Below are 14,452 nucleotides of genomic sequence, written 5' to 3' on the forward strand. Positions count from 1 at the left end.
CGGAGAAGCTCCATGTGACAGCTCTCTGACACTGAAACCTCAAAAACATCAATATTTTAGTTGATGCCTGCCCCAAACGCACCCAAATCCCCAAGAATTTTTTAATTTTTTTTTTCCTTTTCTAACACATCCCAAACTTTTTTAGCTGCTGAGTGGCTTTGTGACTGCAGTATCTGAACATCCCACAGCCGATGTTTTCCTCTGGAGGAAATTACCCCAACCCACTAACTACACAGGCAGCGTAAAAAGAAAACTCCTGAGGTCAGATGACTGAAGCAGACAAATATTTTTCTTTGATACCGATGCAAAACCCAGTCAGCCGAGACAAAAGGCTCCGAATACCTACAAGAGAGCTCAGTGCCAAGACTACACTTTAGTGGGTTTGTTTAGTTTTTATTCCCAAATATTGTTCAAAGCTAATCTTTCTGATCCCGCTTTTCCACTGGTTAAAAGCTCTGCTATGAATCTTTTTTTCATAATTCATTAGCCTATTATAACTGTATCCATCTAAAGTTTTGAAAGATTTTGTTTGTGCTAAGGTGGTGGGTTTGGTTTTTGAAAGGTTGTCCTGCTCCCCGGCCTGGCTTCATTTTCAAGAGGGCAAAATGCTGAAACATGAAGACAAAAATCTAAAAATTTTACCTCATTCACTAGTAGCCTGCAGAAGAAATTCCTTTTAGTAAAACGTTGTGTCTTTACTTTCTGCTGCCCCACTAAGTTTATTAAACAGGGGTTTAGGCTAACAAGACTACGCTGCCTCTTCCAGTCTTCCAAGCTCTTCCAGTCCAGAACAGTATCTTTACCTGTAAGCATTTGCTCACACTCCAAAGAGATGTGAAATTCCCCCCGCATCCCCTTCCCTTGTATTAGTCTTTCCTTTTATGCCGTTCTTGTAGATATTTACAAACACTTTCCACTGGCAGGCCTGCAATGGCTTTGCTGATGGTTCTGCTTTTGTGCGCATCTGCCTTGAATGTGCACAGTCTGCACGTGGATCAGATGAAATCCATGCACCCTATTCTCTCCGGAGAGATATATCAAGTCCTTTCTACCAGCAGTATTGACAGCTGAGAACAAATACACACACATGCTATATATAAATATATATATAAAAAAACAGATGCTACAAGCTGATAAGGAATGCTCAGCAACTACATGGCAATAATTGCAAAAGAACAGCTTGGTAAGAAAGCTGGGAAAATCCTATTAAATTATTTCATTTAGCAGGATTGTCTTCAGCCTTCAACTTGCTCTTTATATGGAAAATGACAAAGTGCAAGAACTTAAGTGCAAGCCAGGTACATAACAACAAGTTCTCCCATCAGAACACTTGGCTGGTATATATTTGCATGAACACTGTGTAAATGTTCCAAAGACTTTTTCGAATTAAATTTAAAATATGACCAAAGAGAAGGAAGCAGCACTGCTTATGTTTCCTAGGAAAGCACTCTGCATCGTCTTAAAGATTACGCCAAGTCAATATTGCAAAGAAGGCACCTCAGTTCAAGATGTCAGAGGCAAACAATCAACTTGCCTCTTCAGATAAAAAACAATTAACGATGGTAAAAACAGTATTTCTACGGCAGTGAGAAAGCTAAAAGTTGACTCGTCAGAGTTTGCAAGGTTATGTGCCACGGTGAGAATAAGGAGCCTTCGTGGTACTCAGATCTAACTGACAGGAATGACCTGGCACTACAAGGGATGCTGCCACTTGGAGAAAATGGGGAAAAAAACAGAGGAACTGAGTCTTTCTGTGAACATACTACTTTCTCCATACTTAGAAAATGAGGTTGTCTGCTTGTTTAGAGAAAACGCCTTCAGGAGCTGTTGGTTTGCAGAACTGACTTCTATTAATCTAAATTCTCCGGCAATACAAATACCTTAAATACAAGACCAACACAGCTCCATTCGTATCCCAAAGGAAAAAAAATATGTAATTATTATGGAAAGAGTGGTGTCAAAAACTGCATTTGCTATTGTCATGAATTATACAAGCCACAGGGAAGCTACCTTTTTTTTTTTTTCTACAGGCCAGAGCCCATATATATATAGGTTGCTGTGTTCAGGACTGTACCAGTGCAGCAAATTATTGCTTTTACAACACAGACAAACTCTCAGACTGGAAAGCACAACTCTTGGCCTGTTTGTTCCTCGCAGAAGCATGCCTTTCAGAGTACTCTCAAATTTATTCCAAGTAGATAAAAACATGTTTACAAAACATCACTGTATGCACAGCACTGAAAACAACTTTCATTCAAAAAAAAAAAAAACAAACAAAAAAAAAACACAAATCTTTCTCTTCATATCTCCATTACTGAGAAACCCTGAAAGTTCATAGGAGCATTTCATGATACAAATGTTTACCTGACAGAGATTAACCTATGTTTTGTAGCAAAAGGAAGTATTTATGTTCCAAGACACAACCTCACTTAACCTTCACTCCTCCTTTATACGGTCTTTTGACCATTTTTAATTATGGCTAGTTTTAACTACGGGGGGAGCAATTACACTGGACAACTTCAACTGCCTGAAACCAGGGCAACAAAACAAGTTGTATTGGCTGAGCAGCTTCTAATATTGTAGCTTTGAATTTATTTTCCAACAAACCAAATCTGAGTCAACAATCCCTTTCCTGAAAGGCCACACTTCATCTCCTCATAAATCACCAGCGCTGTAATGGTCAGAAAAGCTTTCCCTCAAGTAAATCGTTTATGTTGAATGCATTTGCTCGAAATTCCACAGTCTCCAAGCAGTCATCTTCGCTGGACAGAGAAGAAAGGAAATTAAAGCAGCTAAAGCAAAATGCACTCCCACCATTAAAAGCAAATGTTTTAGTTTAAAAATGATAGCAAGTCACCCTTACTACATTCGCCAGAGAGGTCATCTCTGAGCACTTTTACCCAATTAGCTTTATTTCCTGAATTCAGTTGACTAGGACCAATCCATTGCAATCCACATCAGTAAAGACACTACTGTCACAGTTGTTCACAGCCCCAGGAATGATGCCTGTAGTCCAGCAGCAAGGTGCACACGTGATATATAACATTCACCTTACATCTGATTTGCAGATATGTTGCCATCATAATGTTTGATGATGAGTGCAGAATATTTTGCAACCTCAAAATACAGTCATATGTTAAAGTCATAATTATTTTTAAAAGCAGATCGTTGGGTTTGACTGAAACTGAAGAAATCTAATGTTTGGAATTATCAAAATTTCCTTGTGCAAAGAGACCAGAGCTCTTTCCTGCATTTAACACCCAAAAAAAAAGCAACCCTGAGGTAAAACTACATGTACTTCAACAGGCCGAATGGCATTTTACATATTCCAATCATACAGGATCAGTAAGGACTGATACGCATCTCATCTCCTCTCCAACAAAAGACACACACAAGCCAATTCCAATTCTGGATACAATATAAAACCAGCAAACCTACAACACTCTCCACTACAGCCTGAGCAGTACCATAACATCAACAAGGATGGCAAAGCTATCCGTTACGTTTCCAGTATGCACATTTTTCCATCTTTCACCTGAAGTGAAATGGCTTTCAAAGGTGTCTCGAAGTAGATGAGTACTGCACATTCAGCAGAGGTATCGCTGACTTCAGATTAGGAACTGCATCCAAAATCAGTGAGAAAGTTTAAGAAGAGCACGTTTATGAAACAGAGTCTGAGGAAAACAGTGTGTATACAGACACGGAGTTCTGTACATTTTGGATATATCTGGATATTTTTCTAAATACCGATATTGAAGACGTTAATTGTCGGTCACAAAAAATAATGTTTACTCTGCGCTAAGCAAAAACACACAACTGTGAAACAAGTGTCTGTTGCACCAGTGCAGGCTTTGCTGATAAAACGCAAACATCTGGTTTCTTGTGCCACCGACAGCGTTACTTCTGACCAGCGCAGAGTTCTCCAGCCGATCCCGCTCGCCGTCCCGTGGCGTTTGCAGCCTTGCAGCCGTGGTTCACGTGCTGTTTTGACGTGAACTTTGTGTGCCACCCTGCACGCCTGTGGGAGCGCAGGGGCTCACGTTTTCCATCAGGACCGAGGTCCAGGCGTCCCGGCTGCCTACCTGCGACACCTGGAAGGGCTAATTCACCGCTGCGGCGTGCTGAATAAACTGAGCTTAAACTAAAGCGTGGTATTTACAGATTAAATTTAACATCAGCAGAGGAAGCCTCGTTCCCTCTGACACCCTAAACACTGCCACACTGGCCAGAAGTCCAGGGCTGGGGTCCGACCACCCTACCTCCACATCCCTCCCTCACGGCCATGCCCCTCAGCGCCCAACGCCCCTCACCACTTCTTCTTACCGACCACCGCCCCGCCGCACCGGGGGGCGACCCCTACTTCCAGACGACCCCCTCGTGTGCCACCAGCCCCCTTTGAGTGCCACCAGCCCCTTTTGAGTGCCACCAGCCCCCCTTGAAAGCCACCACCCCCCCGGTTGCCCACAGCCCCCTCCCCGCTGCCATTTTCCTCACGGGGCGGGGGGGGGGGAGAAAGGAAGGCGCCACCGACAGCCGCCCCCCCGCCGCCGCCGCCCCAAACCACCCCCCAAACCACCACCGCCGGTGCCCTCACAGGTGACGATGGGCTTGTTCTCCATGGTGTAGATCACCGGCGGCTTCTCCCCGCCCTCCTCCTCCTCGGCGGCCGCCGCCGCGCCGGGGTCCATGAGCGGGCGGCGTCCTCAGCCGCGGCTCCCCCGCCCGCCCGCCGCCATGGAGACGCCGCCGCCGGGGAGGGAGGGGGGGGGGGGGGCTGCCGCCGGGGCTCCCCCCCGGTGCTCTCCGTCCCCTTCTTTCGCCTCCTTTTCCCTTCCCTTCGTTCCCCGCCGCTCCGGAGGGGCAGGCGCAGGGCCCATCCGCTTCCTGGAGCAGCGAGGAGCATTACCGCTTCCGGGGAGCGCCGCCGCCGCCGCCCGGCCGGCAGGGAGCGGGGCGGTGGGCGGTGAGAAGCGGGGGAGGCTGCTCCGTGCGACCCCGGGTGGGGTTTTTTTTCTCTGGATAATGGGCTCTGAGGTTCATGAGGGGGTTAGGTTGGAAATGAGGGGGTGTTTCTGCTCGGAAAGAGCAGTCAGGCATTGGAATGGGTTGCCCAGGGAGGTGGTGGAGTCACCGTCCCTGGGGGTGTTCAAGGAGAGGCTGGATGGGGTGCTTGGGGACATGGTTTAGTGGGTGACATTGGTGGTACGGGGTGGTTGGACCATTCACATGCGGCCCTTAAAGCATAAGTATTTACAATGTAGGTTTTTGCATGTGTAGGGTTAACATCCTAGTGCCCCTCCATTGGGTCTCATTCTTTGTGTTCGACTTCAGCACTCATAAAGTTGACTTTCTGTACCGCACATTGAGATCCAGCTCTTCTGATTTGTTTCTAATAAAGCCACTGTTCACCTCCGAAGCATGCAAGTTCTTCAGAATCAGGAACCCTAAGCTTAAAGAATTTACACCTTCCAATCTTTAACAGAAGCAATTTCGATACAGAAGACCACGCTACGAAGTAGCCTGCCATAAAGGGTAAAAAAATGAAAAACACTCCATACACGTGTAAAAGCTAAACGCAATCTAAGGTAGTGCTATAAATACCAGTGTATTACTCATAAGTGTGTACTGCACAGTGACATTGTGCAAAGGTGCTTTGAGTATGTACAGAAGGCACATTGTTTAGGTTTTTCTTTCAGCACAACCTTAACTCTGTTTGCTTGGCTAGTAATGTTGTTTTAAAAGTAATTACAGCATCCATGTAACAGGTTTTGTCCCATACAGCAGGTGTATACGGTCAGTTTTATCTCTAGTACACTGTCTTGTTAATGATCATTTCCAAATCTTTGAATATTTTTATCAGCTTTTGCCCAGAACTTCTGTTTCACTTGAGTTATAACAAGACTTGTTTCCTTCATGCAGTCAAATACAAAATTATTTATAAGTCCAAAATTTTAAAAATCTTGTACAGCATAATAAAATGTTATATCTGATCTTCATGTTTAAGTGAGCAGCTGGACATAAATATTTTGTAATTACCTTGTGTGTGCATGTACTGAGAATCAAGCTGTATCATGGCACCATAACCCAACAATCTTCTTTAAAAAATGACAGCATTTATGTATCATTTTGCAGAATCACTAATAAATACATGGCAAATATGTGATTCACTGAAACAGAAAAGAAACAATTATATGCACATTTAGAAAATGATGAATTCATTCCAATCAACTTTAACTCACTTCATGTATCTGTCAAATTGGCGATCCTGCACAGACATAAACAACGTAGGTATGAAAACAGGCAAATTTTGGTTAAATAAGTAGAAATCTCTTCCAACAACCGCCCATCAGTGTAGAGTGCTCATCCCCTTTCTCAGAAATTAGAGCTGAAGTCGGTTGGTCAGTGGGATTACAGGTTTAATCACGACAAAAATTCACAGATAATAAATCTCCTCTTCAGTTTTTGTAGTTGCAGTATAGATGCTTCCATTAAACCAAAGGAAATGTCTGAGCCTTGCTAGATGTTTTTGATAAGTGAAGTGAAATACAGCTGCACTTGTGGTTTATTCCCACAACTTTGTCTCTTCCCTTCCCTTGCACTCCATTAAAAAAAAAAAAAAAAAAAAAAGAGACACAAGTATAGAAAAGAAGATCTAGAAGACTGTAGAAAATAACTGTTGACTCTAATCTCAAATGTTTAATCACCAAAAAAACGTTTGAAGAGTAAATTTGACTGATCTCTGATGGGGAAAAAATACATCTTTTACAGCAAAGTGTACAGAGAAAAAGCATTTGGAAATTGAAATTTCAACAACATTGTGCTTTTACCTTACATTTTGAAATGAATGGATGGGATTTTGCTTTTCAGAAAGGGAAAGAGAGGTCACTTGAATCGCAATTTTTTTTTTCCTTTTCCACTTTCCTTTATATCAACAGCATCCAAAATGCTGTCTCTACTGGAAATCATGCATGTTTCAAGTGAATATTGGTTTTGTGCCCCCGAAAAAATCATACCAGGCCATCATGACGCTACAGTCCTCTCCAATTTTTCAACCTTGCTTGGCAAGAAAGAGTTATATTCACATACAAAAACGTTCTTTGGTGTGGTCTTTAGCAAAGCAGTCAGCAAATTCTCTTTATCGTCTCAGTTTGTTGGGTATCAGGTGCCTGAAACTTTCCCTAATCATATTAGTGGAGCTGAATTATATCAGCCCTTTAAATGATGAATCCGTGAGAGAGGAGAAGCTGAACTTGGGGCAGTTTGTAGCCAGCCAGGGTTTTTGTGAATGCTTCTCCTAAGTATGAGTATTATCATGTCTGTTACAGCAATAGGCTCAGTGACCAAGGAGGTCACTACTGTGAAGGATTTGATGTTGAGGTGTGTTGTAATGGAATAGATTAATCTAGGAGACATCTGTCTGAATGGATGAAAAGGCTCCACACGTTTCCAGACCAAGAAGAGACTTCTGTTTTCCAAACCTGTGTGCATCTCAGCTTGGTCTGTATTTTAGGCTGGTGCAAGCAGCAATGTGCACCATCTCTTCCTTCCCTCCTTACTCAACAGCCAGCTTTCTACACAAGGGCACCTGCAGTGTGTGGTCTGAAGGGGGGCCGTGACTCCCTTAGATGGATGCTTATAGGACCAGGGCTCAGGGTGCCTGAGAACACACCAGCAGGATCAAGTAAACTTGGAAAAATGAGTTCCCTCTCCCTCTCCAAACAAAGGACTCACCTGTCATTTTGAAAAATGCATTTTGTACTCTTCATGCTAACTTTCCTTTACTGCAGTTAAAGTATTAACTGTTTCAAAAGCAATAGCTGATGTTGATTTTTTCTACTTTTACTTTGTATATCTGTGCTGATCTTGAAGCCAGGTCACTTTCCCCTGATTTCTCTTCACTCGGTATTTATAGGGTGCTATACAGAATTTAAAATTGTCTTCATCAAAAGTTTTCATGGCTGCAATCGTTAGTGTTCCGCTGTAATGTTTGCTCTTACTGATGAGTAAAAGATTTATACAGCCGAGAGTCACTGCCATCAGGCAGTCCCGTCAGTATAACATGACTCATGCTGTATGGCTTGTGTCAGGCTCGATGTTTCACGGGCAGTGTCTGTGACTTTTGGGACCTCTTCCTCCTGGAGGAGGGATGAAGTCTGACTTGAAAGATAGGGTTGTGTCAGAGCAAGGAGCTGGTTTAAGATGTGCTATATATGTATATCGTGTGGTGGTTAATGTGAACAATTAAAGGGTTAAGTTTCTCTTTGTTCCCTTCTGTCCTGTTCTGTATGTTTTGAAATGCAAACCCACATGTCACAGGTGACAAATAAATGCAGGAAGTCAACATATTTGACCTCTCTTTCTGTTCCTGAATTTCCATTTCCTCGTTTTCCCTTCAGCTCTTTTTCTCTTACTGGTTTGTTTAAATGATGGTTTCTGCAAGGCAGGACAAGGAATTTCATTATCTCTCTAAAATATTTAGCACTTTAAGTTGACCAAAATAAAATATAGCTGTAGGCCTAAGTACAATATCAGAGAAGATTAATGAGCTCAATAACTGCAGGAGAAGCAGCAGTGGTTTTGTGAGGAACTGGATCTTCTGTTTCAGGTCTCCCCAAGGGCTAGGAGGTTAATTAAACCCTGGCCCATTGTTACAACACTAAATGCTAAAACATGATGTCAGTCTTCGGGGCCCTACTGGGACAATTCTTGTTGAAAGTCTTTCAAATACGCAGGAAAAAAGGAAGGAAAGCAGCTAAATTATATCCCCAGTTCCCTTATGTTTTGATGGAAAGTCCATTATACGGGGGAACCCGTGTTTTATAATCTTCCTGCTGCATGTGAAGATTATATCAATTGTCCTATTTTGGACAGGGGCAGAGAGAAAGAAGACAAGCAGACAGAGAATGGTGTTGAGAAAAGAAAATTATCCACAGCAGGCAAGGGTGTGAGAGGAGGAAAATAAAATGCTTGTGCCAGGTTTTGGTTAGGATAGAGACAAAACAACAGTGTAATTGGATTCTATTTCTCCAGTTTTGACTGATTGCCTGACAGCCTTTAAGATAACGAAGGCTCGGGAGTATCATGGTAGATCCTAGGATCCCAGGATTTGATAGCAGTGACAGTAAAGCATGAGCATAAAATCCCTTGTTCCCTCTAATCCACATATCCCGCTGATCCCATTTGGTGACCTCCAAATAATGATATTTCAAGAAAAAGCACATCTTTATTCTCTACATCTAGCCCCGCTGTAACATTTCTTTCCATTTCATGCGGTGGGTTGACCCTGGCCAGCAGCAGAGCAGCCACTCAGTGACTCACTCACCACCCCAACCACAGCAGGACAGGGCAAGAAAATAAGAAGAATAAACCTGACAATAATCACAGGTCAAAATAAAGACAGCTTAATAGGTGAAGGGAAAAGACAAAAAAGGACAGAAGAAAATCACTTACTACCTCCTACAGGCAGACTGATGCTGAATCAGTCTCAGAACAGCAGCCACCCTGGAAGCTGAAAACACTTTTTCTTCTTCTACCTGAGTTTTGCCTGCTGACCGTGCCATTAAATGGTTTAGATATTCATTTTGCCAACTTTTTGATTTGATTTTTATTTAATTGCGCAAATGGTCTTGAAGATGTCTTCCCAGAACTCTTCAATGTAGGCACAAAAATTAGTACCAGTTAAACCGTGCCAAACTTCCCTTGTTTTTACAACATCCAGTCATTCAACAGGTTGGGCTGGTTCTCCTGAGATAGCTTAGTGTAGGATTATGCCAGGGATATCCGTACAACAATACCTTGGCTTTGACTTGTTATCACCACCATTTAAAACAGAAGCTTGTAGGCGGATGAACAGTTCTGGGATTTCCATGAAATGTTAGGAGATAGCTTACACATTTGGTATGTTACCAAAAATGTAAAACCCCTTCTGACTCAGAAGAGATGCTTCACAGGCAGAATGAATATTACAATGTCTAAATTTATCATTATCCGGACAATAGTAAGGTCTGGCAACAAATATCAGAGGGTATTTTTATAGAAAGCCTCCTTCTTCAAGATGAGCACCAACTTCTACCTATGGGAAAAGTTTAAGGGATTTTTTTCAAATGACTGAGTTCGAAGAGAAATCCCTGTTTGTAGGGATTTCTCACATTTTCCTCTGACAGCTTAGGTAATGAAAGTTTTGGGAAAAATTAATAGTGAAGTTTGTGGACTTCCAGTGAGATGGACTGCAGTTGCTCTTCTAATTCATTCTGTACAGTGTTTGGGATTAAAAGGTTTACTTATTAACTGTAACTAAGGTTTATACAAGTGCTAAAAGAAGCCCTACCCCAAAGTAAAGAAGGAGCTACTCAAAGAGTCAGAAGCAAATGTCTACTTTTATGCTTTCTTGTCAACTTTGTCAAAGTGGTGACACCAAAACATGTAGTCTGGTGGCCCACCCATGAACCACATTCTTGCAAACACAAATCCTGTCAACGGGCATCATCTTTAGGGACATTTTTCAGATCATTCTGTCATGGTTTAACTGAAACCAGGACAATTCCCATTAAACAAATGACTGTAAAAATGAGACACAATGTGTCTGCCCCGTTAAATAGCTAACTGAAGTCATGCTTCTGCACTTAAAGTGCTTGTATTTCTTTGCCTAGACTTTGAGGTTTTAAGGTTAAGATATCATTGAAACCAGAAGCCACTGATAGGCCCATTTGATATCAGCTTAGCAATGGCTTTTTGCACCATTGTACTACAAGAGAGAAAAACACGGTGGATTCACTCTATGATTAATGGATTTTTATATAAAAGCAATTAAAAATTAATGCTGGAGTCATTCTTAACTTTTTGTCATCTCTGGGTCATGGCCACTAAAACACTTCTGCATACAGTCAGCAAGTTATTTTTAACTGAGTCAGTTTTCAATAGGTAAGTGTTTTCATTTAACTGATTTTACAAATTCACCTGCAAAAGCATAGAAGAAAAATTTTAAGATTTTGACATTTGGGAAAATTCTTTTATTATACAGTAAAGTGAATTCTTTTTCAAAATTAACACTTTAAAAAGCCTTTTTCAAAATTAAAACTTTAAAAAGCATCTTGTCTTTTTAAATTAGTGTCAGCCACAAGTCTTTAGCTATAGATAACAAACATAACTTTGACTTTGTATTTCACATTGTTGAGAAAGAGTTGTTGACTGAAATTTAATAGCTACAAAGCAGTATGGGGAATCCATTTCCGTACCAGCTCTATTCAAGAGCATTCTCATTCCCTCCTCAGATGTCTGTCTGATTTTCAGCTGCAGAAAATAAAGTGTTGTGTGAACTACCTACACATCACCAGAGAGTTATGAATGTATGGGGAAGTGATAGTAATTGGTGAAGAGCTGCAGGTGTCCTTGCTGGGGAACTCCTAAGTGACCTCCAAGACAAACCAGAGAGACAAGGTGGAAGTGGCACGTGACATGACATACCTCCGAGGTGGTGTGGGAAAAGTTATAGCCTGGAGAAGTGAAGGGAAAAGGAAAGAAAAGTAATTTAAGAAAGGAGCTCTACAAAAAAAAAAATGGCCAGCAAGCCAGGGCAGAGCAGCTGGAGCAAGGAGAGGGAGATGCTGCCTAGCCTGAAAGGGAGGATGAGTACCATGCTATTTCTCTGCCATAATCATTATAATCTTTTCAATATCAGTCTTCACTTAGTGGGACTCAAAGAAACTTGAATCTCCTTTCCTGGCAAAGTTTCTCTTTCTAGCACTCCTTGTGACAAGCCTTCCTCTTCTCCCAAGGAGCTTGCTTTGAATAGCTCTCAAAAATAGCTCATCAGGGGAAGATGCTACAAAAAGGCAGCAAGTTTGAGTTATCAGAGGCAGCTTCACCTTGCAGGCATAAGGAGAACAGCATTTGAATTCACAGATCAAATGCTGAGGATGTTACAAGTACACTCATCCACCTCAGTAAAGAAGAAGAAGTTCAAATTATGTTTGGGAGGATAATGATAGATGTCCAATGGTGCAAACAAATGCGCTTCTCCCTCTATACCACATGAAGGAAGTGAAAGAACAGGAAAGAGTAGACAGGATGTCTTTTACTGCAAGCTAATTCTGAAGATCAGAGGAATTCAACCCAGTCGTGTCTGCAGTTGGGCCACCCTTAAACTTGCCTTCTTTCCTTCACCCCAGCACATCATTCGTATGTTTCCTGAGTTGCTCACACTTATTTAGAAACTAACCAGCAATACTGCAATGATCTTACAGCCTTTTACAGCTCTGCTGAAATCCAAACAACTTTTCAGTCAGCACTCTTTCTCCCCAGGCAGAAACGAAGTCAGCTGGCAGCACAAGGAGAAGGCCTTCAAACCTCATCGATTTCTCAGGACATCAGTCTTGGGCCCAAGCTGCAAAACAGAAGCACTTCAGCTGCCACCAGGGAGGCCCCAGAGCTACTTAACTGGTCTTGAACATCCAGATCCAAAGCAATAGCACCTGCCACACTCCCCAGCATTTTGTGGTGCCACTTGTCTGCATTACCTGCCTCTGAACCTCAGCAGTCCCCTTTTTCATACTAACCAGCCCTGCCGAGTGTGCAGTCATAGCACCTACTGCAGATCAGCCAGATATTGCTACCTGAAAATGGAAAGCAATTATCCTAGCCCATGAGAGAAGAGGCTTGTATGAGGAATTTCCTTCTCATTTGTGCCATCAATATGAATGGGAGAGAGTCCAAGGCAGAGTCCCAGGGCAGCCACACCCCAAAGTAGTTTTTGGACTTTGGTAGGAAAGTTGAACTACCCTGAGAGGAATTAGAAGCTGAGAAAGATAAAAATTTGAACACTGCCTGTACTTTGGAAAAAGGAAAGACACCATGGGGGGATGTTCCCATGCACAACTGGAGTACAGGGGCTTTGGTATCATTGTGAGAAAGATGACTGCATCGTCAGACACAGGCAACCTGTCGTGACCTGCAGTGGAGGCTTAACGAGACCGTGATTTATCCAACCTGTGTCACAGCCAGAGCACTCCCATTTTGTAGCTCTGGAGGTAATCCACTGCTGCTGAAGCTGTGTTAACAGCTGTATGCTGTGGTCCGTGCACCCATACTCCTTCAGTTGCCTACTGTACAGACAGGACATAAGACAACCCTTTTATCCAGTGCATATTCACAGATATGCCCAACAAACACCTATTTTCACCCAACAAACTGTTAGGGAAGTAGGTGTGTTGTCATATCTAGAAGTCACTTCAGAAAACATACTGAGGCATTCATAAAACAAGCATTTACCAACTAATTACATCTTTACACACATATCCTAACAGAGTAATTGTGTGTTGTTACTCCTCCTCTTCACTTATCCTCCTGCTTAGGATGAGATTCTAAAGAGGACAGGTGAAGTTGTTATGAGCTAGACTGTAAAATTTTTAATTTGATTTTCCAGGCAATAAATACTTCTGTTTGTCCATCACACCAGCCTGGGGAAGAGCTCACAGGTCCAAGGTATAATTAAAAATTGATGAGAAAAGGGAAGGAAGAACTCTTAAATTGAGTTACACCATCATTTAAATACTCTTCTCTAAATTCATCAAGGGAAAGCTCGTTTCAAAATTAGCATGTCAAAAGCTATTAGTTATTAAATTAAAATGCAATATTAATTAGAAATCAGATTCCCTTGCAAGCTTACCTTAGGCAGGTCTTCCCTAGGTGGCAAAATGGAAGTATTACCACAGTAATGAAGTCTGAAGAAGAGGCCCAGAGAGCCATCAGGATAAGCCTAGAAGCAAATTTTGAGGCAGGAGCCCTCCACTTCAGAGTCCTAATTTTTTTCCTGCTCTGCACCATTAGCACTGTGTTCTGCAGTGACATGAGAGAGAACCACACACAGCATCCTTGGGTGAAGTTGGGGCAGAGGGAGGACAGCTTGTGTGTGCACAGGAAGCTGATTTTGTCAAATTTGCTCATTTTGGGGAGCAGGTGCAAAGTAAAATTTGGCCCCAGAGCAGTAAAAAACAGAAACTGAGCACAGAGAGATGGTCACGTTCTTGGATTTACTTTGTGAAAATAGTTCAAATGAGATCACTGTTCTGATTTCATGACAAGTGCTCTTGCCTTTTCATTTTTTAAATCCTGTGCTTTCAAATGTGTCCTCCCCTCCCCGACCCCATATATCCCTCAGCTTGTAGAGACCTGCAGTGCCCTGAGAACAGGCACAAGACAGCCATGTTCTAGCGACATTATGCAGAATTTGGTGCTAGTCTCATACCTTGTCTGTGTCCCACAAGAGGGCTGTGTTGGAACAGCGGTGCTTTGCTCCTCTCCTTCCTGGAGGTGGCAATGCCACTCAGGCCTGTGCTTCTGCCTTGACCCCTGTTGATGGGGTAGTAACTTCCCAAAGGAGAGAGGACACGAACACTGGCTCATTCTCTGTCCCTAAAAAGTGATGTTTGGTTTAACCTCTAGCTGGATAGGAAGA

General features: G+C 42.5%; 1 protein-coding gene across 1 annotated transcript in view; it reads right to left on the reverse strand.

The window, feature by feature from the left end:
* TRAPPC10 (trafficking protein particle complex subunit 10) overlaps positions 1-4,790 on the reverse strand; it is a 42,495-nt gene extending 37,705 nt beyond the window's left edge. The window contains exon 1 of the mRNA XM_084305878.1: positions 4,595-4,790. Within this exon, the coding sequence (XP_084162004.1) occupies positions 4,595-4,688 (94 nt within the window). The 5' untranslated portion in view covers positions 4,689-4,790. The remainder of the gene's footprint in view (positions 1-4,594) is intronic.
* Between the last annotated feature and the right edge of the window lie 9,662 nt (positions 4,791-14,452).

This window comes from Netta rufina (assembly GCF_964035555.1).
Source record: "Netta rufina genome assembly, chromosome: 1".
Taxonomy (NCBI): domain Eukaryota; kingdom Metazoa; phylum Chordata; class Aves; order Anseriformes; family Anatidae; genus Netta; species Netta rufina.